Genomic DNA, 26690 nt, shown 5'->3' with positions numbered 1-26690 from the left:
AAAAACCAAGTTTATCAATATATTCTTTACTTTTCTTGTATATTTATTAAGGGGGGAGGGTTGAAGCACTCAATCTGATATCCTTTCAGGGCACGGATAATTTATATAAAATCATAATAGGCTATAGTAAATGTTTATTTTCCACAATGTCTTGCTGAAGGGGGAATGAATCCCGAAACATCCCTTTGCCACGCCACTATTCCAAGCAATAATAATATTACTTGAAAATTATACGTTACTGTCATACAATTACGATTATAGAATTATGGCTTCTTTAACGTTTTAAATGTATCGCCGAAACTGCTGCTTCTGTAAGTAGGGTGTTACGCACCTATCGTTCAAATTCCGATTGGTAAAAATATTGTAATTCGCCCAAGCATTCTGATCAATTGAAAATTATTAACTGGAAAGGTGTTTTTTTGTAGTATGTTGAATAATATTGTCACTGTGATAGGATGAAATGAAAAGGTTTGACATTTAAATTAATGGTTATGTGTTGTTGACTTTGTTCATAACGAAGTAGATAGGCGATTGTAATATATTTTGGAAGAATGATAGTCATATTAATGAAATAAATTGCATATGGGTTTAATATTTTATTAAAAAAATAGGTTTTTGATTGAAAAAAATGAAAAGGGATAAAATAATATCTGGTTTACGTGATAAAATTGTGGGTGGTAAACAAAATTTGACAGCGAAATTAATGGATGTATATGCTCACATACGGAGATGAAAATACGGGAAAGTGATTTTTAATTAGGTTTTTGATTGGATATCCGATTGAAGAAAAAGGAATGGGTATGAGAAAACATAAGTAGATTACAAAACTTCAATTGGATACGGGTCTGTGGAACGGAGTATCACGTGATAGAATGAACGTTTTAAATGCCGACGTCTTTAGCAGTTTTTAGCTAAGCAAAATCATACCGAGTCCAAATTGTCATACGTGTTTGGAACTTGGTATATTCATGTAACAACAAAATTCGAAAGGGTGTATCATAAAGGGGGTATTTTTTAATTATTATTTTTGCGATATCTCGAATCGTTTGCAAGATATGGGCATATTTCTGGTTTTAGGAGTCAAAATTGTGGAAAGTTTAGACTTGGTACATATATGTTTCAAATTGGGATTCAACCCCTAACGCTGAATTTTTAGTTTTTTTTTTTTTCGGTATCTCTCTGCACTGACAATGTTATAAAACAAACGCTTTGACATTTGAAAATGTATGAAAAAATTGTTCCCCTCACCCATCGGAATTATCAGATAATATAGTTTCTGCCATTTATTCCATATCCCACTTTATGAAAAACTGAACTGCGGTAAATGCGAATCATTTCAAATCTACTGCATGCTCCAAACTATCTTTTGGTGGAATCTGTTCAACTTCTTTCTTGCAGAGTAGAATCCGTTTTTGTAAAGGCAAGTGAAGTGGCGGATCCAGGATATGATCAAGGGAGGGGCTAAACCATAGTTTGCCGCTTTATCCAGTGTAAAACAGGATTGAAGTCCATTTTATCTAGTGTATACCTGAGGGTCAAGGGGAGGGGCTATAGCCCCTATAGCCCCCCCTCGGATCCGCCGTTGAGTAAAAGTAAATACCTAGGTATATTAAAGATATATGCGGTTTATTCTTTCAAACATAAGTTTAGTTGCGCGGAAAGCACTAAACTTAAACATTCATAAAAGAACAAAAGTGGAACATGGACACATACAAAGCCACATGTTAATATTTTCAACATAAATAAAATGGGTATTGTCCACAAATACTTTTGTTTCTTTCTATATTTTGTCTTTTCTTTATTTTCTTTTGTTGAGGGACACGCTGGCTCAGTGGTAGAGCGCTTATCTCTAGTGAGTGGAGTTCCCGGTTCGATCATCGGCAAAGTAAATTTGTGAAGACAGCACAATGTCCGTGGGTTTTCTCGAGGTAGTCCCGTTTTCTCTCACTCTTCCTCCATCATTCACTTGCCTTAATCGTCGTCTCCCTTAGCCTAAAGGGCAGAAACGTGGGACGTTAAAATGAAATATTTTCTTTCCTTTTGTTTGTTCATTTTTTTTATATGAGCTTTTGATACTTTGGTCTCAGGTTCTTTTGCCGCGGGGTCTTTTTGACCAGGTCTCTTCTGACGTTTGGTCTCTTTGAAACGGGATCCTTTTGGCCGTGGGAACATTTTGGCCTATACTCTTTTTACACACAGAGCCCTCTTGACAGCTTTATTTTGACTCGATCCCTTTTGACCCGGACATTTTTGATGCGGGTCCGTTTTGACACGGGCCCTTTTCATGTTGGGCCGTTTCCACCAGACCCTTTTGACTCGTTTCATTATACTTTTACCCTTTTGATGGGCCCTTCGGACATGGAATCGTGATAACGAGCAATTATATCAATTTATAATGTGAGATCCCACTTTCACTCTGAAATAACCAGAAACCGACAAGGTGATAAAAGTTTCCAGAGGCCATTAACCTGTGATACCCGGACACTGGCGGATCCACGTGGGGGCGGAGGGGGAGACCGCCCCCCCAAAGGTCTTCTACTTCCAGCATGTACCGTTCGGAAATACAAATATTGTCTTTTCCCGGACGATCCAATCTGTGTAACAACCCTAGTAGAGTATAATCAAAATGTGTGATACTTAATGGTACTTAATACAAACATATTTGAATTGTGAATACGTCTGTCCCTAGTTCCTTGGGACGGTTACCATGAGCCGCAAACGAGAGAGAATGATTCATACGTTGAACGAACAGCTGTAGGAATAAGGAAAGACGGCTCACTCTATGAACTAAAAATTATATTTTAAAATTGTGTCCTAGAAAAAAAATGTGGGGATGGAATTCAAAACCTGAAACTTCAATTACCTTTACCTTGCATAAAGAGAAATATAGAATATTCAGCGCTCCTTACTGTAAAGCTCTCTAAATCAGAGATGAGACTTTTAGGTTGGTGATTGATTGATATGTATATGCATCGTTCATCAAAAGTGATGCTTTACAGAACGAGAGCCAGAGTTTAAAGTTGGATCTGAACCACTGTAGTGCGTTCGATGTTCACTCACCGGGTATCAAACCACAGAACCTCATGCATCAAAGATCAAAGGTACTCTCGCTAGATAATACATCAACAAAGAACTGTGACTTTTGAGGTTCAACACGGAAACATTCATTGTGACTTTTAATGGCATTTCATCTTTTCTTGGGAAATAATACAAGCTTACAAGCTGTTCTGCTCCTGATCTTCGCACAGGCCAAACCACTTAAGCTAGAAACTTGAAATTCGGACAGTAGATAGGATTTGTGATCTAGGATACCACTAAGGAAGGATTTTTGGGAAATTCAAAGAAAGGAAGGGGGAAAGGGGAGGAAATTATTTTAATAAGATGGTAATCTCTCCAAATCCCTTAAGGTTAGAGACTTGAAATTTGGATTTGGATTTCTCATTTAAAGTAATTTGACACGCGTTTTAACATTTTTTAATACTTTAGTAAAATGGGGAAAAGAGGTGGAAAGAAAAGGGGACGGGGATTGCAATTATTATAATAAGATATCTAAGAATCTCTGTAGGTTAGAAACATGGAATTTGGTATATGGACTTCTCACTTAAAACAATTCAATACATATTTCAGCGTTTTTGTATTCTTCTTCTTCTTCTTCTTCTTCTTCTTATTATTATTATTATTATTATTATAAGATGCCTATATCTCGGGATTACTTACGGCTAGATATATGAAAGTTGCTAGTTTGATTATTCATTTAAAATAATGAAATATGGATTTGAGCATTTTTTGCCACTTAACATAGAAGGGCTAGAACAGAGGTGAGGGTTCACTAAAATGTTTGTGAGGTGTTTGAATTTCGTGACAGCGTTTTAGTTCAATCCAATTCTATATGAAAGACAGAAGGGAGAACGCGAAATATAGTGCCAGAGTACCACGTAGAAGCATTTGCTATATTGTGCGAAGCCGTATTCCGAACAAATTGGGGGTCTGGGAGCGAAATCTCACCGAAGCGAAGGTTACTATAATATACTTTTATTGTTGTTGTAAGCATAACTATAATTATACATGTTTCTAAATGCTAGTTTTAAGAAATTACCTAATAGAGCCAATTTCCAACCCTCTGTTCCTAATCTGGTCTAATGCGTTTTTTTCTTTACATACTTAATTATACCACTGCAAAATCGGAGTATTCGGACAAAATACCCTATACGGTGCTCATGGTCCCGGGTTTGATTCCCGGTAAGGGTGCATTTTAACGAAAAAGGTGGTTCGAATTCCACTATAATCAGTAAGTGCATGTCTTCTTTAGCCGTCATGTCATTACCGTGGAACGTTAAACCCAAACAACAAATCAAAATACTCTATGTACAGAGGTCTATACTTTTCTAATAAATAATGTCCTATATTTGTCTTCTTGCTCTCTCTTGTTTAAGTGGAAAATTCCTGGATGTACCAGAAATTGAATTCCTTACACATTCATCTTTAAATACATCAATTGAGTACAGTTGGGAGCTTTTCTTGAGAAATGAACAATTCCATGGGTGTCAAAGTTTATCAGTCAGTGACTCCCCAACTCCTCGTGAATCCTGGGTTCTATACCAATCATAGAAATGTTTTCTTCACCTTTGATACATCAGATGATTTTGGTACGATTTATATAGCCGCAATCTTAACATGCACTTAATAAAATGTCAACAATGTTGACAAACTGAAATCATGGTGAAAAACGAAACGTAACGGAAATTCAACACCTTGCCCTCAGGAAATGTTATTCGCATAGCGCCAGAGATCAAAGATGATGTCCCTCTCAGAGAGGCACTGAAAAAAAAAGTCATGGATACGGATCGACGACCGGAACATACCCTCTCATTCTATTGGATAATGAAATTGATAGCTTTATGTGAAGCTTCATGTTTTCTTGCGATCACTTTAGTGAAACAAAGGGAAGCTATATTTATATACACAAAGGAGAAATGGGACAGGCTTCGTGGCAGATAACAGATGACAGGATAAATGCCATCGTCAATATAGCACTTTCTTTTGTGTAAGTACTGTCCAATACAGCGCATCTGATAAATCGCGGTGACTAAGTGTGAAGTGAATTATGATACCGCCACGCCTCCGAAACGGAAGTGCGTATTTAATTTAAATCTAAAGAAATAATATAATTTCATTTTAAAAACTTACAAATTCGTGTCATAAAATATATTCGGGTCATAAAATATAATCTGGTAATCAAGTTTACACCCCCCTCCAGCCCCGGATTCATCAGTGTCCCATTTTTCCAAATTGAAATTCTGGTTACTTTGAGGCTATGCTCATCTTCCAGGAAGCAAACCGCCCCCTCCAAATGATTCTTCTGGATCCGCTAGTGTACCCGGACGCCTTTGTTGTTAATACCTAAAACTATTATGACATTTAGTAGCTTACAAACGAATATTTAACACTTTTGCCGGCCGGAGGCATTTGTTAAAAATTATTGTCCCCCTCAAACTCAATAAACTCTGCTAAACACTGTAAACAGGATCACGAAAAAAGTACATTTATTTCTATTTATAGAAGTTTCAATTTTATTCGGTAGATGTCAACCATTGCATGATGTTTGCTGCCATCTGACGTCGCAATGTGTAACTTCTAGCATTCTAGAATTATAAACCTTTGTTTCAATAGTAGAAAGCGAGATATGGATAGCCACCGTTAAGATCACCGTTACATGCAAAAATATCAAGTTTTGACACCATTAATGAACTCGGTCGAGATAATCGCTCTAGCTATTTATCTACTGCAAAAAATTGTCACATATAACAATCAATGCAGCACTCCCCCCTACTCTAGTTGTAGTGTGCACGCTTCTGGTGCACGAGATTCCAGCTCAATTCCCAGTGGGAGATCATTGATATTTTAATGCATTACAGACGTTCGGATTCCACCTTAAAATGTAGGTCTACGTGATATATAGCCTCGGTGCACAAAAGGTTTGCTAAATTCCAGTCAAGCGACCAATCTGTTGTGGCTGTACACAATATTTGGCCCAAACTGGATTTTTCCAGTGATAGATAATGTGATTTGGACCACACATTAAACTATAGGTCCATGTTTTACATAGCTTCGATACTCCAAGGAACGTTAAACTTCGAATTAACCAACCAAAATAATGACAACACCTTAATAAAATTCAGTTTACATGATTGATGCGGTATTTGATCACTTTTAGCCCGTAGTGCAGTCTGTATCCGTCGCGAAATTATGGCGTATAACTCGTCAATCATTTTCAGAGGAATTGCAAACCATTATTCATGCAATCCACAACTCAGCTGCATCAGCGATACTGGAGAAGGAAATCTGGATTGGGCGCAATGCTCAAAAACTGACAATAAATGTTTAACAATGTTAAAGTGAAAGAGGAGACATGTTGATATTGGGGATCAAGTGAAACAGGAAGGGTGTTAAAGTCATCCTGATATTCTTCAAATCACAACTGAATTAGTCTGGATGTATGTGTTGGCATGCTGTCATGTTGGAAGACTGTCGTCGTCGTTAGGGAACAACATCTGCATCATAAGATGTACTTGGACCCTGAAATGTCGACATCATTACTGGCAGTAATTTGACTTTTGAGTGTTAATACGACCAACGGAATGCAGTTAGTTTTTGACTTAGATTACCCGCACTTATGGCCGGTTGTGACGATTAGTTTAGGTAGTTATATTATCAAGAACCTACAATAATAATAAGAGAAATAATGCTATAGAAATAGAATGGGATGTAAATACCGTAACTGCGTTTATGGACAATAATTAATATGTTTAATTCGTGATAATTCTTACGACCAAACCTTGTACGAACTCTGAACCAGCGTAATCGCAGCCAAAATCATCTACTGATGATTAATCAATATTGTATTTACGATTTCAGTATCAGAGAGAGCAATGTCAATATAATGTTAGATCCCTCGCGGCTATATGGTTAGCGCACGCATCCCTTTAGCGCCAGATATCCAGGTTTGACTCCCAGTGGGAGCTCATGTGGTTCAGTTTTCACATTAATCTGTAGATCCATGTGTCATAGAGCTTCTCTGCTGAGCGGGATGCAAAAAGAAAAATCAAGTCAAACTAAACCAATCACACCTAGGTGTACGAAGACTTCTCCGACATCCTTTACACTAGCTTACTACTATTTACCTGCAGTTGTAACTAAGGATGGGCAAAACCGGTTTTTATAAAAACCGGAAACCGGTTTCTAGAAAAACCGAAACAAGACAAACCGACATTTCGGTTTCTCCAGAAACCGATTCGGTTTTCATCGAAACCGGTTTCGGTTTTCTCCAAAACCGGTTCGGTTTTTACCGAAACTGGTTTCGGTGAAAATCTTTGGAAAACAAAACGGATTCGGAAACGGATTCGGATTTCTGTGGAAACGGATTCGGTTTCCGGAGAACGAAACACTATTCTGGTCAGAAATAGAACAAATTTTGGGAAAATCGGAACCGGTTTCGGTGAAAAACTGAACCGGTTTTTGGAGAAAAGCGAAACCGTTTTTTTGAAAATTTTCAAAAACCGGTTTCGGTTTTTCTAAAAACCGAAAACCAAAAAAACGGTTTTTGTTGCCCACCACTAGTTGTAACCAACGTTGGTCGTAAGTCAACGACTGACTATCATAAACTTGCGGAATACGCTACCACAGTGCAACGCGCAGTCTGGAACACACACTTCTTTGGGAGTCCGCTGGAAATAAAACAGGCCTGTTTTTGGAAACACAGGGGAAGACTCTTCGGACCACATTATTCTGTTCTAATCATGGCGGTCTTGTATTATGTTCTCGGTATAATCTTTCTTGTGCTATCGCGTTGGTGGCGGTGATCAGGTTTCAAAGCCGCAAACCACAGTGGATGCACTGGCGTAACTGAGGGGTCTGTAGTGCGGGGCAGCCCGCAGAGTTTGGAGGCCCACCGCGAAGAAAATATCAAAAACTATAAGCAACAAAAGAGTGAGCTGAATACGTAATATCCATTTCCTGAATAATATTATTTACTTTAGAAAAGGAAAAATATGCTCTGGACGAAAATTTATTCATTCTAGTAATACCAGCTTAAAAAATCATCTTAGCACTCGAGGATTAAGTAAAAATAATTTTGCTGCCGACTGTACAATGTGCTGAAAATGTCTTTTTGGTCGCAAAAATTTAAGCAAAAGGAATACGTATCCGTATTACTACATTCAGTTCAGAACATTTATAACTTACATTGTTGCAACTTCAAATTGGCATTAGAGAATGAAATAAAGTTGAAAACAACAATTCGGGAACTAGCATAGGCCTATCTCCTATTAATAGATTACTTCGGCTTCTAGCATTCCCGATGTATGAACAGCTTTTTTTGTTATTTCTGACCTTACCAATGAGTGTTTCTGCAGGCGAGAGATCCTTGTGAAAATTAAAACTGATAAAGGACTATTTACGCAGTTCCATGTCTGAAGAACGGTTGACCAGTCTCAGTATTTTAAGTGTTGAATGTGAGAGAACAAGAGCAATGGACGTAAGTAATGTAATAGAAATATTTGCAGAAAAAATGATAGAAGATTACACCGCTTCAAGTGAACTTCAACATTCAACAGTTCGTTTCCTTTTTTCGATGAGCGTTAATTTTAATTGTAATTTAATTATATTCATTGTCACTATGTCAACTATGATTTATGAACCATTGTTTTATACAGGGACATAATATAGTGGGAAGTTAATGCGTATGGGAAGGGGGCCCAAAAATAATCCTGCGGGGGGCCAACATTTTTGCGTTACGCTACTGCGTGGATGTCCAAGTTATAGAGCTTTCGTCACACTGCGATCGTAAAAACAGGTGAATCTAGATGCTCTATAGTCAGTTTTTCCGCATTAGCTCTGCGATTCTTTGAAAGGATCATCTAGAATCTTCGGTTATCCCTCTTACTTAGGCACCGTTTTATTCCTTCATTACACTTTTGTGGTGAGGATATCTTCCTATGAGTTCTGTAATCTGTTATCATTAGAAAATGTTGCAATCGGATACGCCATGCATACATACATACGAAAAGAAAACTGGATACACTTGCTTCCATTAATCGTACAAACACGACTTGCTGTCTGAAAATCGGACAGATCTCCCAATTTGCACCGTGAATACGAAACCATACTACACCAGCTCTCATGCTACGCACTATCGCTCAGAAGACAGTCACAGTACACAGTTCAGTGTTATTACTTTAGAAAGAGTATATGTTGCAGTACATGAGCGTTTCCATTATCTTTATAACTACGTATATACACGCTCTAAAACTGTAATTTAATTAATTTTTGAAGAAAACTCAATTGTGATTTAACTAACGCATATAAAATCTGTGATTATATTGTATTATCCACTTTAGTTAAATGTCCCACTTACGCTATAAGCTATAGGAGGAAAGCAAGGCACTGCTGTTAAAATTTGAATAATCTCACACTCAGTCAACATACCCTTCAAATGATCCTCCATATGATCAAGTGGTTAGCGCGCCTGTTTTCTGTGCGATGATCCCAAGGTCAATCTCTTATTAGCGTAATCAACCTCGGAGGGAAACGAAGTAACGGCTCAGATTTCAGTTTTAGTAGTGCCTGGTATTACATAGCCTCAGAACTTAGGAGAGACTTTAAAAGCTCTAATCGAATCAATGTCATCTTCGAACAATAACACGAATACAAATTCTAGGACAAATATGATTGTTGGTTGGTTTAAATTTTGCGACCTTTTTCAGTGTCAAGCCTATAGCATACTTGAGAGGTGTAGCCAGCACGTTTTTCTATGGAAGCATGACTTTTTCAGGGAGGCGTTTTTTTTTTTTTTTTTTTTTTTTTTACATATTAAAAGCAAACCAAAACCTTTCAGACTATGAAAACATTAAGAGTCTCTATCACTGCGAAATTAAAATACTACTAATTTTGCAGTAATTATGTGATATATTCAAATAGGTAAAAGATAATCGAAAAATGGATCAAGACCTCCCTAGACGATGTTATTTTGCGTGAGGTACCGTTCTCACGAGTCACCTAGTAGCTTTTCGTTTGCTGTTATTTAGAAACGCGAAAATAAATGCCGATTTTCTAAATAGCTGTAAATCGAAAGCAGATAAATGAGTCGTGATAACTGTATCTCACGCAAAATAATACTGTCTAGGGAGATCTTGTTCCATTTTTCGATTATCTTTTATCTGTTTGAAGATATCACATAATTTCTGTAAAATTAGCGGTATTTTAATTTCGCAGTGATAAGGCCTCTTAATAACCCACCATAGGCCTACAAACGAGATGTGTTAAGAAAACGAATTTTTTAAATAGTGGGCCAACAGCTGCAGGTTGCGTGCTCCAGCTTCCGCAAGTACCTAGTGACATAGTATCAACTTTTAGTTAGGCTCCGCCCCTTCTCACGTTTTAGCTGCACACGTGTCCAAGTTGATCTCCGGAGAGTATATAAGAGGTGACCAACTCCCGAACAGCCAGAAGGAGTGGAAGTCCGATGAACACACAGTTATTGTGTCGAAACTCACGTGATTGTGTGTTTTGTTACATATCATATAGCCTTACGCAGTGTATTATTACGTTTTAATTATTTTATATACCTTGAGTGACGTCGTATATAACCTGCTCGTCGAATTAGTGGAAAAGCAACAATGAAGGACTGGAAGAACAGCTTGTTTGTGTGAAATTTTGCGGAAAACTGGAGAAAACTTTCACGGGCACAGAAGGATAACTTCATGAGCTGAACGCAGTGCTATGATTGGTGATTGGTTTAAGTGTTTTACAGAGGGCAGAAGTTAGGTTGTCGAAGGTCCAAGGACTGGACGACCTTCCGCGTTAACAGACAACCAACATGCTCAGATTGTGCGCGCTGTGATTTTAATGAAAATTATCGTTTAACTGTTTTTGAGGTTGCTGAAGACATTGGTATACGTGTAGAACCTTGCATCAAATACTGAGTTAAAAAGGAAAACTTAGGTATTATTTGGCAGAAAATCGCTGTTTCGTTGTACCCAGGCACCTTATTATCCAGACTTGGTCCCAGCTGGCTTTTTTCTATTTCCAAAACTTAAAACCACTTCGAAAGGATGTCGTATTCAATTCTCAGTGGGAATTCAGGAAAATACGACGACAGTACAGCACGCCATCGAAAAAAGTGATTTCCAGCGGGGTTCCCAAAATTAGTGAAACAACGACAACAGTGTACTAGCAATGAAGGGTAGTACTTTGAAGGAGATAATGGTTGAAGGTTTGTGTCATGAGCAATAACTCGAGAACAGAAAAGTTAGGCCTTTTTTGAACACACGTCGTATGTACGAGTACGTCTCCAGATTATATTATTATCATTATTATTATTATTATTATTATTATTATTATTATTATTATTATTATTATTATTATTATTATTAAAGAAAATGAGCACTGTTTATAGAAGTCCATTTGTCTGAATGTTTATATGAGTATTAATGGTTTTTAAAACACTAAGAAAAAATAAGATCAAACTCAGGCACTGTTATACAATATAGTAAAAAATTCGTAACTTTGAACATCCAGTTATACAAATGAGAATACAAAATAAATTATTAATTAAGTCGTTTTATATGCTTTTCTTTAATTCGCAATGCTTCAACCGAGATACCAAATCTTGCAACCTTAATTTTTAACTACGAGTAATTTTTAGTTAGACCGTACAGAGATGGGCAATAATCTATTATTATACAAAAATGAAAAGAATCTTGTTTGTGATCGCAGCACGGGAAAACAACTGAATCGATTGAAATGATTCCTTACATATAGTTATCATCTACTTCATTTTTTACCATATTACTTTGATTAAAACGTGTATTCTAAATGCGGAACTGGGGTCATAATTCATGCGAAAACATTAGTACCGGTATCTCATGAACCCTTTAAGTTAGTAACATGAAACTCAGCACACAAACTTATTAAAAATAAACGGACACGCATTTAGTGTTTCTGAACATTTTAGATTTAAAGGGACATCGGGGTATTTTATAATGTATAACATATACGTCCCTCGTATATAATGTATGTATATTCCAGCGTCCAGCACGCCTTGAGCAATTTCCCAAACTTGGTACACGTATGACTTACAATCGCGAAACAAATATTGTCGGGGTAAGACATCTCTAGCACCCAGGTGTGGGTTGGGAAAGGAAGATATGTAAAAATCAACTAAAAACGATTGATATTAGTGTCGAATCCATACTTTTTGGGGCTGCCGAGAGTAATAGTTGCACTCCCAAAGCCGTTTAAGCCCAAATTCATCTCTCATCGGCGTGCGTTTGAGGAGTGGGGTTGGGAAGGGGTAACTTGTAAAAATAATAATAATAGAAAACCATATTAGTATCCATTTCATAGTTTCCGGGGTAGATGAGATGAGTAATGGAATTTCCGAGGCCAAGATCAGCCCAATAGCATGGGATAAGAAGTTAGGGGTAGGTGTGGAAAGGGGCGGCAGCACTAATTTTTAATGTTTTTCTTCAACCTACAATGGTTGGGGGACTTCCTCAAATCTTGAACCTTAATTTAACTCATTTTCCGACCTCACATGAAGAAATTTTTCACAGCTGTGTGAGAGACATAGCTGGAAGATCAATACACTTGATGATAGGGAGCAATCAACGCTAGTGCTCGATGTAATCACCTTCGTTGTTCAAGCATTTGTCACATGGTAGGTGATATTTTTCTTACGCTTGCACAGAAATCAGCGTTCGTAGCGAATTAGTCCCAGAAGCGACAGTCCTATTAGCGACAGGAACTGTTATCTGTCCTATGAGCGACAGATTCATTTACATTGAGATAATGGAAGATGATATGATTCCATCTCGTAAAATATGTTTGCCTCTAGCGTTATTAGCGCCCGAACAACCTTGGTATGAAATATGTAGTGCCAGTGATACTGTTCGTCAAATATATTTTTCCTCTACTGTGAGTGCAAATAAAACTTATTTTAATTTTGAGTTAGATTTGACATAAAACATATCAAATAACTTAACGAGACACAGGGATATTTCCATGAAAAGTATATTCCTATGTAATTATTGAAAATCCAGTTGTAATATCCCCTTTCTTCAAAGGCTCTGTTTTCTGTATTTAATTTGATTCAAATCTAATCACACACTAAGCACAGTAATATATTTTATTTTGAAAAACTTAAACGTGTAACAGTTTCACTATCTAATTTTTAGACTTCCTAAGACTCTATGAATAAAATGAAAAAAAAATGTCAATGATAAAAGACAGCTTTTGAGATCACTTACATCTGATTGGCTATTCTCAACCAATTCCACCAATTACAATCCAAAAGGTAAACAAACTCTTTAAACTACCTTCCCCTTATTGTAAGCTACTAAAACGTAAACTAATTGCTTAATTTGCCTTCCCTCCATTGTTTTGACTTATACATAAAAGCTTGTCGTGTAGCAATCTGAAATAGTCCCTTATAACTAGACGAACTGTTAAGTCCTGCGAGAGATTTGTAACTTGTGTAATAATTTCTTCAAATACACCATATTTTAGATTTCTTTGATATCCTGAAGTGGTCAGCACCTTCTTTCCATGGGCGCCCGATGGGAAGGCAGGGGTCGCCCCCCTGGCTCACAAAAATGTATACGTAATATAGCAAACCACGTATATTAAAAACCAGATATACCAGACGTGATGCAGCAACCATGGAGATGCCCCTCCCTAGAAAATTTTCTTCGGGCACCCCTACCTCTTTCTGATTTCTTTCTTATGCCATAAACATATTCAATTTAAACTTATGCTCCGTACCATTTTAACATGAAATTTTTAATTATATTAGAATCATAGACAAAGGCGGAGCTACTCTAAATGTATTTAGTTAGTTTTCTCCTTGATAGAGTCAATGTATTCATAGAAATTAAATCGAAAATATAATATTAGGAAAAACGTATAAAAGATTGTTAATGTAATGAGAGCATTCTCACGTGTTAAATTCAGGTAGAGCGAAATTTCTCATAGTACATTTTGTTAGGTTCTAAATCACATTAGCATGAAACAAGTTGAAGAAGGAGAACCTTATCTTCTTCCATTATCTTAGTATGAACGAATCGGTGACTCATAGAGCAGTTAACAGATCGAATCGGTCGCTCATAGGACAGTTAACAGTTCCTGTCGCTAATAGGACTGTCGCAAGTGGGAAGACACCTTCGTAGCAAGGATGTTATAAAATAGAGGATCTCCCCATACAACAAAATCGTGAAGCCATACGTCACAGCTTCGCCACACCTACTCTGCCCACTCCACGCCACTAAGAACGCAATGTTTCGAGCCAACAATCATGGCAGAAAAGAGAGTAGCCAATCAAACGTGCCGAATCAGACGATGCTCGGTTGTTTTTTTTGGCTTCATTGAGTTCATATGTTGAAGATACGTATGGGCAGATCCTCTATTTTATAACATTCTTGGTTCGTAGCCACCGTGAGGTAGCGGTTTTCACATCATCACATGTCAGATAGTGATGATCAGCATGTTCTCTAATGTAGAGAAAAGTGACTGAGGACTAGATCAGGGATCTAGAAGGGTGATCTGATCGTTGCCAGCGTAAACGAGGAATACGCTCAACATTTTTTTTTTGAGTTGAATGGGGTCTCTCATTACCACCCAAAAGAATCACGCCATGGCGAAGGAGACCTGAGTGTTTTCGTCTGATGGCATCCTCCACCTTCAGCACTTACAATTTCTCTCTGTTTCAAATAATCGATCAGTAGCACATCTGATACGTCCCAGAAAACAGTGCACAAAATTTTACTGGACGATCCAAGCACTTTGAACTTCTTCTTCCATGGACAAGAAACATGCTTCCATTTCATTGATCTCTGCTTCCTTGATGGAATGAACAAATGCAATATTGTTTCATCATCAGCCACTACCTAGCGAAGAAAAAAATTGTTCCCCTTCGCTGTCTGACACTGCAGGATATTCAGTGACGTCGCCATTCTTGTTGTCTTATGTTTTTGGGATAGTGCTCGTGGCACCCAATTTACGTACTCTTTCCTATACTTAATGACTTTAACCACCGTGTTCTGCACAACATCATATGATATTCCCAGCTTATCTGACATTGAGCGTAATGTTCTTCTGTCCATACAAACACAGTTCACTTTAGTGGTTAAGGTACTGCCTTTACCGCTGTCATTAACATTAGCAATACTCGTCCTTCTTTGAAGGCACAATACTACTTCGCTACATGCTGCCTTAAAATTAAGCCCTTCCAATACAGTTACATAATATGCCTATGAATATCAGCAGGTGTAGTGTCCTCGTCCCACAAGAGCACACCACTGACCTCGCTTCTACTCTTTCTTGACCAATTTTCCAGAAGAGTCATCATTTTAAATGTCCACTTCTCGAGCGTACATGGTCAGAAATCCGAAGTCCGCAAACCCGCAACGAGACAAATGTTATTAATACAGAAAAAAAAAAATCGTTACGTTACAGTAAATAGCACAAAATTATGTGCTTTGCAGTGGGGTAATGCTAGAATTTTTGGTAGGTATACGCTCGATTGTTTTCAAAAATATATCGTACAAGCAAGACTACTTGGCATATACGCTCATTCTTTCGTAAATTTAAGGTGAGTATACGCTGAACTATAAAAATTTTAGGTGGGTATACGCCGTATACTGCCGTGTACACCCCTTTACATCCCTGGTGCTTTGTAACCTTCTTTTTCGATCATCCTCGTATTTCTATATATTTTTACAGTAATAAGAATAATTTTATAGTTGGACCGTACGGAGACAGACAACACGAACAGGGTCTCATCCTGTTTCGTTATGCAACCAGAAATGCGTAGAAGTTGGCATGTACAGTATAACATACAGGATATCTTAGTAAATTACGATTGAGATTGTGAAAGTATGATAGAACTTCAAGAACTGGTTGGATGTGACGACATAAAAGTAATAATAATAATAATAATAATAATAATAATAATAATAATAATAATAATAATAATAATAATAAGCTTCAAAATAAAATCAGCGCTTTTATGAAAATTCACAAAATGGAAATTCTCTTGTGCTTAAAATTGGCGGGTGGGTGTGTAAAGTGCGTTAAGTCAAAAGTTAGTCTTTTAGAGAAGTCACATTTGAAAGCCCAGATATAAGTCCAAAATCCAGGTTTGGGTTTCAGACATAAATCCAAAACAACAGCAGTCCTATTAACATAAAAATTTACAACAGCTAATCATTTTCCCCAAACCGGATTTTGGATTTATGTCTGAACTTTCAAATGCGATTTCTCTAAAACACTAATTTTTGATTTAACGCACTTTACACACCCACCCGACAATTAAGAAATGGGTCTAAGAATATGAAAGCATTGGCCTTAAATGACTATAATGGATTATGGGAGCACAGTGGATCAGTGGTAAAGCGCTTATCCCTGGTGCGTGGAGTCCTTGGTTCGATTCCCGTCCAAATAAGTTTAGGTGAATAACACCATGTACATAATTTTCTCGGGATACTCCTCTTTCCTCCCACATTATCATTCCCCGTCGTCATTATGCATTTGCCTTAATCATCCGTCTCCATTAGACTAAAAGGCTTAATCGAGGGACGTTAAACTGAAATAAAAGATTATAATGGATTAAAGGGAACCACTTAAAACGCCTATTTTTATTTATTTATTTATTTTTGTGTTAGCCCTATTTCTTTATTTTACCGCACACATACACACAAAAAAAATCTGTATAATTTTAAAATCCTCCCTTCAGGTAGACTATGATGTGACAAGATACCAAGTCTCAGCAAGCATGTAGGAAAGGAAACAAATGAAATTATATAATGGTAGAAAATGTATTTAATTACGACTGAAAACTAGAAAATGAAACAAATACATTTGTAAAAATGTTTTTTTTTTTAAATCATAAACCACAGTAAAAAGTAAAACAAAATATCACAAATCGAACTAAATAGTAATTCATTCTGTTGTCATGAAAATTACTTTAAAAAAATATTTATGCGTGACTAAAAACAAAAGTATGACGAGCGCTCTCATATACAATAAATCTATAAAATGTGCAATACTTCTGTAATATTAAATGTAAGGATACCTTAATTTCTATCAATAAAAAGGTAGTTTATAATAGTATTATGTAGTATATTAAGATATGTATCTATAAACTATTTTATATAGCAAAAAATAAAATAAAGTCAATAATATGATACTGTGTTATATAACAATATGCTAAAATTTAATATTTCATATATTATTAATTATATACGAGTAAAAATATGGCATTTCATTATAGCATGCTATATAGAGTGCTTATGTATATGCTATATGAAATGCTATATAGAGTTAGAATATATTATAATATTGTGTACATATTATATACTAATAATAGAAATAACATTAAATTATAGTATTACATCAGCTTTAATAAATTTATAAACTTATTGAATATGAGAGCGCTCTCCATGCTTTAATTTCTAGTCATGCATAAATTGATTTTTTTAAAAGTAATTCTCTTGCACAACAGAGTTACTTTTCACTTTTATTGTGATTTGTATAATTTTCTTTCATTTTAAAGTATGGTTTGTTTTATTCTTTAAGGAAAGCATGTTTCTTAATTTTTTAAAATTATTTAAACGTATTTAAGAAGTTGACTCATTTTTTGGAAACATTTTTTCTTTTAGATTCTTCATTCTTCATTTGCTGTAAGCATTAAATAACTTTAATAAAGATATAACAAATGAACGTCGTTTAGGGACACCAGAAAGTGTTCGGGGAGCCTGACCCCCTTCCCTCCTCATCGTGAATATACCCCTGGTAGACCTAGGCCTAAAGCAAAAATTTACACTGTCCTTAGTAGAAAGTAACAGGAAAATAGACTAAAATTTCCTCTTTTCTTAATTTAATTTGGTCATCACTTCAATTGGTGGCGTTGTCCTGAATCTAACTTCTTTCGGTAATGAAATGAAAAACTGGAGTTCAATACGTAGATGTATCTCTCATATTTAAGCAGTGACGGCCAAAGACGATAAATGATTAATGAAAATGAATGATTATAAAATAATTGGTAGGATAATAATGTGGGAGGAAATGGAAGAACCCTTAGAAAACTCATGAGTACAAAATTGTCTACCATAAATTTACAGGACCTGAAATCAAACCAGGGATCCTTTGAAAAGAGTTCAGCCCTTACAACTTAGCCACAATGTTTCCTTTTTTGGCAATGATCAGGGCCGGCCCTAGGCAATTTGTCGCCTTGTGCAATGCCATCATTGGCCGTCCCCTTTCTCCAGAAAGAATAAATCTGAAAGCCACGATTTTAATCTTAAAGCCACATCATGAACAACAAAGGGAAGGGAAAGTGCACTCGCACTCACAAAGTCTAAAACACTACAAATAAAATCCTGTTGTGTCTGTTCTTTTTCATAAGAAATAATATATTATATTAGTGAAAGACAAAGCGAACACACCAGCGGAGGAAAGATGGTAATTCTTTTTATAAAATTCAATATCGAGTTTCAATCTCAATATATCAGTTTGCAATTGCACTGCAACTAGCTCTTTTGTCTTTATTTCTTTATTTTCCTTCTACATCTATTAAAAAGTTTTTTTTTTATAAAAATAAACTTGTTTCCACATTCAATGATAAGGAACTTGTTTATGACAAAGACAAGATTAGTTTTCGTATCAAAACTGTGATAACTCACTAAACAGAACACGTGTTCACTACTGTTCGAGAATGTAGTTCTTGTATTTGACAACAATCAAGCAATTCATGCTGAGATTTGTTTGCCCATTTACTTTAGCATTCTTCATGTGACCTTAAACTAATGCGACCTAAACATGATTTATGAATGTACTATTCAAATAGAAAGTCAGTTTAGCTAGTAAATTTAACTACCATATTCATGAAGTCTATTTCCAACAAGAAATATTTATTTTAAGGAATATAGTCAAAACTTATTTGAATACGCGTCTGTGTTCACGTTTATGCTATTGAGAATAGAATCGAGCAATTTAGATGCTGATCAAATTTTGGAACTGCTTCACGTGCATTCCGGTTCAGATAATTTTATAATAAACAATGGAAGACATTCCATTCTTAAGATACTTGCATCGTTTTCTCTGTATTATTTATTGTCAATATCTGTACAATAAATTCTAACACAATGTCATATATATATATTTCTTTCCCAAAAAGTGCTAACGGAAAATATTTTTAAATGTTAGAAGAATTATTCTAAGTATAAGAAGTTAAATATTTTTTGAAAGAGCAAGGTTTCTAGATTTTATAAATGTTTTTTTAAAATAAAAAACAAAAAACAAAAAGTTAAACAAACTTTTGAAAAGCACAAAAATCTTCCGTCTGCTGAAAAAGATGTGGTGCCTTAAGGTCTGTCCTCAAAGACTTAAGCATTTAATAATAATAAATAATAATAATAATAATTTAACCTCTGGGAAGCAGATCTGTTTATTAGCATCAGATTAAACAAGAATACTCTAGACCATGCTTTCTCAAGCTATCTCATATCGCCACCCCCTTTTATAACATGCTCTAGCCAGCGATCTCTATAACTAGTTTCCAATTTGTAATAAGCTTTTTGTTTATCACTTGTAGTTGTATATGCGTATAAATCTTACACTTATAAATAACTCTCCAAAAAATAACACAAGATCTCACACTGAGAAGAAAAAATAAGTAGCGTGCGTAAAAAACGTTGGTTACATGCGTAAATCCTGTAGTTTTTGGACAACGTACAACCCTATGTAATATCCTGCAAGAAACGTATAACTGAAAATGTATGTGTTTTTTTTTTTTGTACTTTCCATTTAAGTGTTCCCAATAAACCTATTTTCCGTATGAAAGAAAGAAATGTGTATACGCGGTCAAGATCTCACATACAGATGAACGTATGTAACATATAGCTGACGTACATAACATATAGTTGACGAATGTAACATACGTATACGTATGTGATATATGGAAGACTGTTAGATGTCAGATATCCTGAAGCGGCATGATGTAACATCTAAGCGGGAAAAGCGCACTAGGCATGTAGTATATGGATAATGTATACTTCGTACACATTTCCGTAGTAAACATAAGGATTCCGTATATTTATACAATATACCACTGTCTGGATAACGGATTTTTCTCGGTACAAACGGAGCCAAAACTTTGCAAACATGACTATCAAAATAAGAAATTCAAAATATTATTTTAAATAAATATTTTCCCGCGACTAGATCCTAATTACATTTTCTCATATCTGTTCACGACTCCAGCCCCTAGGAGCGCCTACACCAAGTTACGAAAACCAGCTCTAGTAGCCTCTCAGATCTCAACTATGTGACGTTTCACCCTCACCAATATTTTTTGAGGTTTAACCAAAATGTTAGTTAACCTCAAGAACACTTTTTAACGACAAAAACATATTTTATCTTCTATTTTTTTTAAAAAAATCTAAGCTCAGCACATATTTCCATGTATGGAAGATATGGGATATGGATAGCCACAGCTAAAGTCACGTTACCCATCAAGTGTTAACGGATTGATTCCATTAAGGGGCTTCATCCCGGCGAAATTAAAATACAGCTAATTTTACAGTAATTATGTGATATCTTCAAATAGATAAAAGACAATTGAAATGTGGAACAAGAGCGCCCTTTGCGTGAGGTACCGTTATTACAAGTCACCTAGTGGTTTTCCGCTTTCAGCCGCTTAGAAATGCGAAAATAAATACCGATTTTCAAAATGGCTCGAAATCGAAAGCAGATAAGTGAGTCGTGATAACGGTATCTCATGCAAAATGATATTGTCTAGGGCACTCTTGTTCCACATTTCGATTATCTTTTATCTATTTGAAGATATCATATAATTACTGTAAAATAAGCGGTTTTAAAATTTCGCTGAGATGAGGTCTCTTAACGAACTCGGGCGAGATAAACGCTTTAGCTCCCTGTTGCAAAAAGAAAGAAAATTCAAGAAGTGTCGTTTTTGTGTGGAGCAACGGACGAACTGAGGGATGTACTAACATTACAATCTTAGAAGGTTCTTCTAGCGTGATCCTAATAATTTGAGTTGGTTGTTCAAAAGAAAAAGAAAAAAAAAACAAAATGAAATATTTCAATTTAACGTCCCACCTTTATGCCCTTTAGGTTAAGAGGAACGAATGATTAAGGCAAGTGAATAATGCTGTAAGAATTGGTAGAATGAGAATGTGGATGTAAATGGGACTAGAACCCCCGAGAAAACCCACAGACATGATGTTGTCCATTACAAACTTAATTAGCTGGGGGATTGAACTATGAGCCCGACGTAGCAGAGGAAAAGAAAAGAATGAAATAAACAGAATTTTATGAAAGTTTCCCTCTAATTTGCAATTCCTATTAACTGGTTTCCAGCTTTAGCTCATAACTCACAAATTTCCCCTCTCTTGATGACAATAATACTCTTGAATAAAATATACTACTCAATTTGAAATCTTACTTGAAGCGCTAAATATAAGCAAGGGCGCCCACAGGGGGGACAAAGTGGGGCGGTTGCCCCCTAAGAATTTTTTTATTAGTTGCAACAAAATTTGAAACTATTTTTGAAAAATCGCTTATACTTGCCCCCCCTCGAAACTACAACATGGGCGCCCTTGAATATAAGCGTAGGTGTATATATATTTACGTTCTTTTAGAGTTATGAAAAATACTGTAAAATACAAGTACTCTTAAACTACAGATCACCCTGTAAGGGCATTTTAAAACAATAAAATTCTCGACATGATTATCTCAATCGTGATGTATAGAACACAGTTTAACAACTCGAATAAAACAAACATTCTTTTTAGCAATCAGCGATTTAGTAAGTTCAACTGGTGATGTGTGGACAGCACATTGATTCCACTTACATTATTTAGGTTTTCCAGACACTAGTTCACTACCTCTTAACTCAAATAGTTTCACAATATTGAATTATCCTCGAAAATTTTGAACTTACTGCGATTTGAACCAAGGGTGTCATTTGGGAAGGGCAGTGAGGGCAATTGGCACCCCAGAGTTTGAGAAACACATGAGTTTTAATGAATTGTATACTAATATACTAACCAAAACGTGAATCACTTATGTCGGTGGACAATCTAGCCCCTCCCTTAAAACCCTGAAATAACGCTGCTGATTTGAACCTGGAACACACCCACCAGAAATAATTGCGTTACTCTCTCGATGAAATCGGGGAAATTTGATAATTTAAAAATTCCCATGTCTAGAATCCTCTTGAATACAGAACTTAAAGATTTAAGTTTTTAATATTTAGACTGTGATCTTTTATTAAATCTGCGAGTCTTACTGAGAACAAAAAAAAAAAAAAGTAATGTTATGGTTATTAATTCACGCAACTATTATACTGCAACATTCAACTAATTTTTTAAAGAATAAATTTCGTATAGTACTTTACACCCTAAAACCTCTTACTTCCTAATTTCTTTTGGCGCCTGCTAGAAATAATTACCAAACAAAGGAAAGCTGTTCTTGAACTGGTCGCGTAATTAGCAACATTAAAACAATTAACATATACATAATTGGATAATAGTAGTGTTCTGTACAAAAATCAGTTTACCGTTTCTCAGCTAACGCCTCAAACAAAGCTTGTCTTCTATCTTCTGCAATTTGCTCTTCACTACGATACCGTATATTTCTCTTTCTTCACTTTTTTTTTAAAGTTCTGCATCACATACTAATTTCCGCAAACAAGCTCCCAAACCATCAAATCGCGTGACAAAACATCATTTAACACCAATGTATCCCATCCCATTTCTGTAGTAGACATATATTCGTGACGACTTATAAGTTATCATTTTTTTTTCTCTCCTGTGAAGTTATTTACATCTGAAGCCAATTCATTTTCCCTACTTTTTAATCTCTGCATGCCTGATTTCGTTTGCGTGTAATTGGCATAACGATCTTTCCCCTTGTGTTGTTGGCGAATGCACGCTAACGAAAGAACAAGCTACGTAACCTGATTCAGTGCCATCTGAGTGGCTTTTTATATACATACATACATATCATTGTTTCCATGGTAGCTGATAATCCATCATGGCGCTTGGTTGTTTTTCCGCCACGCTTGAACGTCTCGCGGAAAATCCCTTCCGAGATCAGCTGATCGTCCGCCACATTCTCGATTCGTACAACGCAAAGTAAAAGAAGTTATCTAGCATGCTATCAAAGTTACGAAAATTGTTTCCTTTCCAAAGAAAAGAGTTTCATTGCTCTCCAGTTACAAAGACTATAAAAAAAAAGAAACTTGTTTCGACTGATCTGTTACATTTGTTACTAGTTTCCCTTCCCTGTTAGAACATGCGTTTTAGCTCAGGAGATACAGAACTTGTTTTAAATGTCTCGGCACCTACCTCCTCGTCACTCCCACAGTAGCTCGGTCTCTTGAATTTCTTGGCCTCGCAGAGACAACCAAGCAGGAGCTGAAACAAAAAGACACACTTTCTTAGAAGTCGAGTAGTGTTGCTTGTTTTTCTTCTACCGAATGGAGGAAAACTTTTTGAGTACTCACCATAAGAAAAGTGACAGCGGGCCTCAGGCGAGCCCTCATGCTCAGCCCGCTGCCTGCTCTCGCTGTGTGATCCTGTGCTTGGGCTTCCTCCACATCGTTTCCACTCCACACCACAACGCGACTGACTGCTGCAACGATCGAAAATGAAAGGGGGAGGGAACCAGTACTGCCAACTGCAACTTTTCACTTTTCCTTCTCTCGTCAAGCAACTATTGTCTTCACGAAAAAACGTTCAACCTCTGTGCCTTAATTATTAAGTACTAATTTTAAAGTAAATATTCCCTTTATGATAATGTTTCTGATATGCCAATGGTAACAAAGTAGTGATGGAAACACAGGAGAATACACTCTGATCATTTTGCGGAGCGTAGGGCGTGATTTTCATCCCATTGTTCCCCGTTTAAATTTCATGGACCAATGTCGAAAAGCGAATTTTCTCGGAGTGGCATTCTCCAAATTACCCCATCAGTGTTCGTGTACATAGTATAGTCCTAGTGATTTCGCAAAATCCTATTGAAAAGTATCATCGCGTAATTCCAAAGCATACTTCTCTGATTGTCTCCATCCTAATTAAAGGATTGTATTCATAGTTAAACTTCTTGTGGTTCTTATCAATATTTTCCTTTATCTCTGGAAACACTTCTCTATGTAGTTGTATTCAGTGGCGGCGATTGGACGTCAAAAGTGGAGGGCAAGACTTGACGGGAGGTTGTATAACTAATAGGATACTATCTTTTTTTTGTTAAAATACCGTATATCGTATTTCATATTTTATTAAGTAAATTGACAAGACCAACGCAAGTATGTACTAGCCCTTTGTACTCTTAAACAGAGATTTGACTCCTTGCTCATGAACGTCTTAAAATTCAAAGCGGTTGATTAATATATTGAATTCTTATAAGAAGTGAAAATATGATGAAATTGTTGTGTTGCAATAGGTTAATTTTTGGGTTATTTTCCGTGGCAATTAAAACGCAATTTCTGCAGCTTTCTTAACTCCACGGGTGGATAACCATCACGTACTCACAGCCCCCGTCAAGTGAACTTTGTGGTGGACAAACACCGTGTGTGTGGGTTTTCTCGGGGTTCTCCCGTTTCCTCCCACTTTCTTCATTCCACCATTTTCATTCATTACTCATCATCACCGTCTCCTTTAGCCTAACCGGCATAACCGTGGGACGTAAAACTCAAAGATTTCATTTCATTTCATCACGTAAACACGCAACGGCGAATATTATATGGCACCATTTTTTTCTATGAACCAGTAATACATACAAAAAGTTTACATTTCCAAATGAAACTATATACATAAATGGGTTACATCAAAAAAGTGGGGGGAGGCAACTGCCCCACTTTGCCCCCCTAATCGCCGCCCATGGTTGTTTTGTGTGCTCTCCTAATGCTGGCATTAAATCAAATATAATTTCTACATAAAAGAAAAAGTTCTGGGTGACCAAAGTCTTGAAAATGTGGGAAGTATAGCTATACAATTTGTGATATAAGAATATGTTAAAGATTTTTGTTAATTCGAAGTGAAATGAGGGTGAAATTAGGGTTGCAATTATTATAATAAAATTCCATATCTCGGAATCCCTTTAGGTTAAAAACATGAAACTTGGTATTTGGACTTGATATTTAAAATAATTAAACACGCCTTTAATTTTTTTTTATTTGACGTAAAATGGAAGGAAAAAGGCAGGAGTGGTTCACTAAGATACAGGCTCGGACTGACCAGGGCAGGGGGGCAGGTATCCTTGCCGGGACCCTTTAAATAATCAGGGCCGGCGCTAGAAGTTTTGCCGCCCTGGGCGGTACTTTGACATGTCGCCCATTTATTATTTTCTTTTTCAAATTTTGCCGCTCCTGTATTCTTTTCTTTTTTTAAAATTTTGCCGCTCGTCAGACTTGCCGCCCTGGGCGATGGCACGGCTCAACCTCCCTTCGCGCCAGCCCTGTATATAATAATAATGAATATTGAATAACATGGAAAGTAAGACAAAGCATGTCTGTTGTGTTGGAGCATCGTTACTCGTTGTAATTTCTTTCGTTCCCAGCATTCGGTGGCCCCTAGCATTGAATGTAGTCTTGGGTTCCCATTATTGGAATGAAACTAACAGTATTACAAAGTCCTGTTTCGGGCCCTTTGTTTGTCGCCTAGTAAGAATATATTTCAATAATATGAGGAATGGGAATGCATCACATTGTCTAAATGTATATTGGGGCCCCATGGAAAGGAAAAATGTGACCCTCAAAGTGAGGCTCCTGCCGGGGCGCTATACACCCTAGTCCGAGACTGCTAAGATGCCGATAAAAATGAAGTCTGCCCAAAGCAAACATTTATTATTACCAATTTGTGTTACAATTTTGGACAATATAACATTATTTTAACAAATATATTAATATATATTATATTAATATGTGAATGGCATATAGCCTACTGTATATTAGTATGTCTATTAAAACAATGTTATATATGTTATGCAATGGAATGCAATGATACATACTAAACAAGTTCCCCTCCCGTATGCAGGTACAGTTCCAAACTTAAACTACCTACATACTCTTCTGTGGTCCTATGCCAACCCATTTCAACTAATAACTCAATTTCACAGAAAATGGCGCTTGTCATTGTCTTCATGTGAGCCGTTCATTTCTTGAATAATTTTATTTGGAAATCTATGCGTAAGAAATGGTCCGACCAATTGATTTTCTTTTCTATTATTATTATTATTATTATTATTATTATTATTATTATTATTATTATTATTATTATTATTATTATTATTATTATTATTATTATTATTATTATTATATTTTATATTTTATATATAAGTATTATATATATAGATTTAATCTTATTTCGTATAAAAGTTAGAAAAAACGTTTCGAACACAACTGAAATGTACATGTTACTTATGTCATGTTACTTACAAAACACTTATACCTCAACTCTCAATTCAAAAGAGAAAGAGACTCAATTTCTATTTCTAATTTCAGATCTCATTTACAGTGCCTAATTTTAGCTTACTACTGAGGAAAGTGAAGCTATTCTTTAACAGCGCTCAAATACAATTCAAAAACCAGTACGAAAAATAAGCAGAAACTACGG

At 36.1% G+C, this 26690-nt stretch overlaps 1 protein-coding gene across 2 annotated transcripts in view; it reads right to left on the bottom strand.

The window, feature by feature from the left end:
• Positions 1 to 23738, bottom strand: part of LOC145688023 (metalloprotease TIKI2-like) — an 89728-nt gene extending 65990 nt beyond the window's left edge. Inside the window, exons 1-2 of one of the 2 annotated variants that reach the window (XM_081761696.1) lie at positions 23582 to 23738; positions 23424 to 23492 (exon numbers count right to left, since the gene is read on the bottom strand). In XM_081761696.1, coding sequence (XP_081617822.1) covers positions 23424 to 23492; positions 23582 to 23620 — 108 coding nt within the window. In that variant the 5' untranslated portion in view covers positions 23621 to 23738. Of the gene's footprint in view, positions 1 to 23423; positions 23511 to 23581 lie in introns of both variants that reach the window. The other variant, XM_081761695.1, reaches the window with a different exon arrangement.
• Positions 23739 to 26690: the final 2952 nt, after the last annotated feature.

Source organism: Thermobia domestica, chromosome 6, assembly GCF_964235325.1.
Source record: "Thermobia domestica chromosome 6, izTheDome1.hap1.1, whole genome shotgun sequence".
NCBI classification, from domain to species: Eukaryota; Metazoa; Arthropoda; class Insecta; order Zygentoma; family Lepismatidae; genus Thermobia; species Thermobia domestica.
Note: the sequence above shows the minus strand (reverse complement) of the source record. Positions and strands in the feature narration are given on the sequence as shown.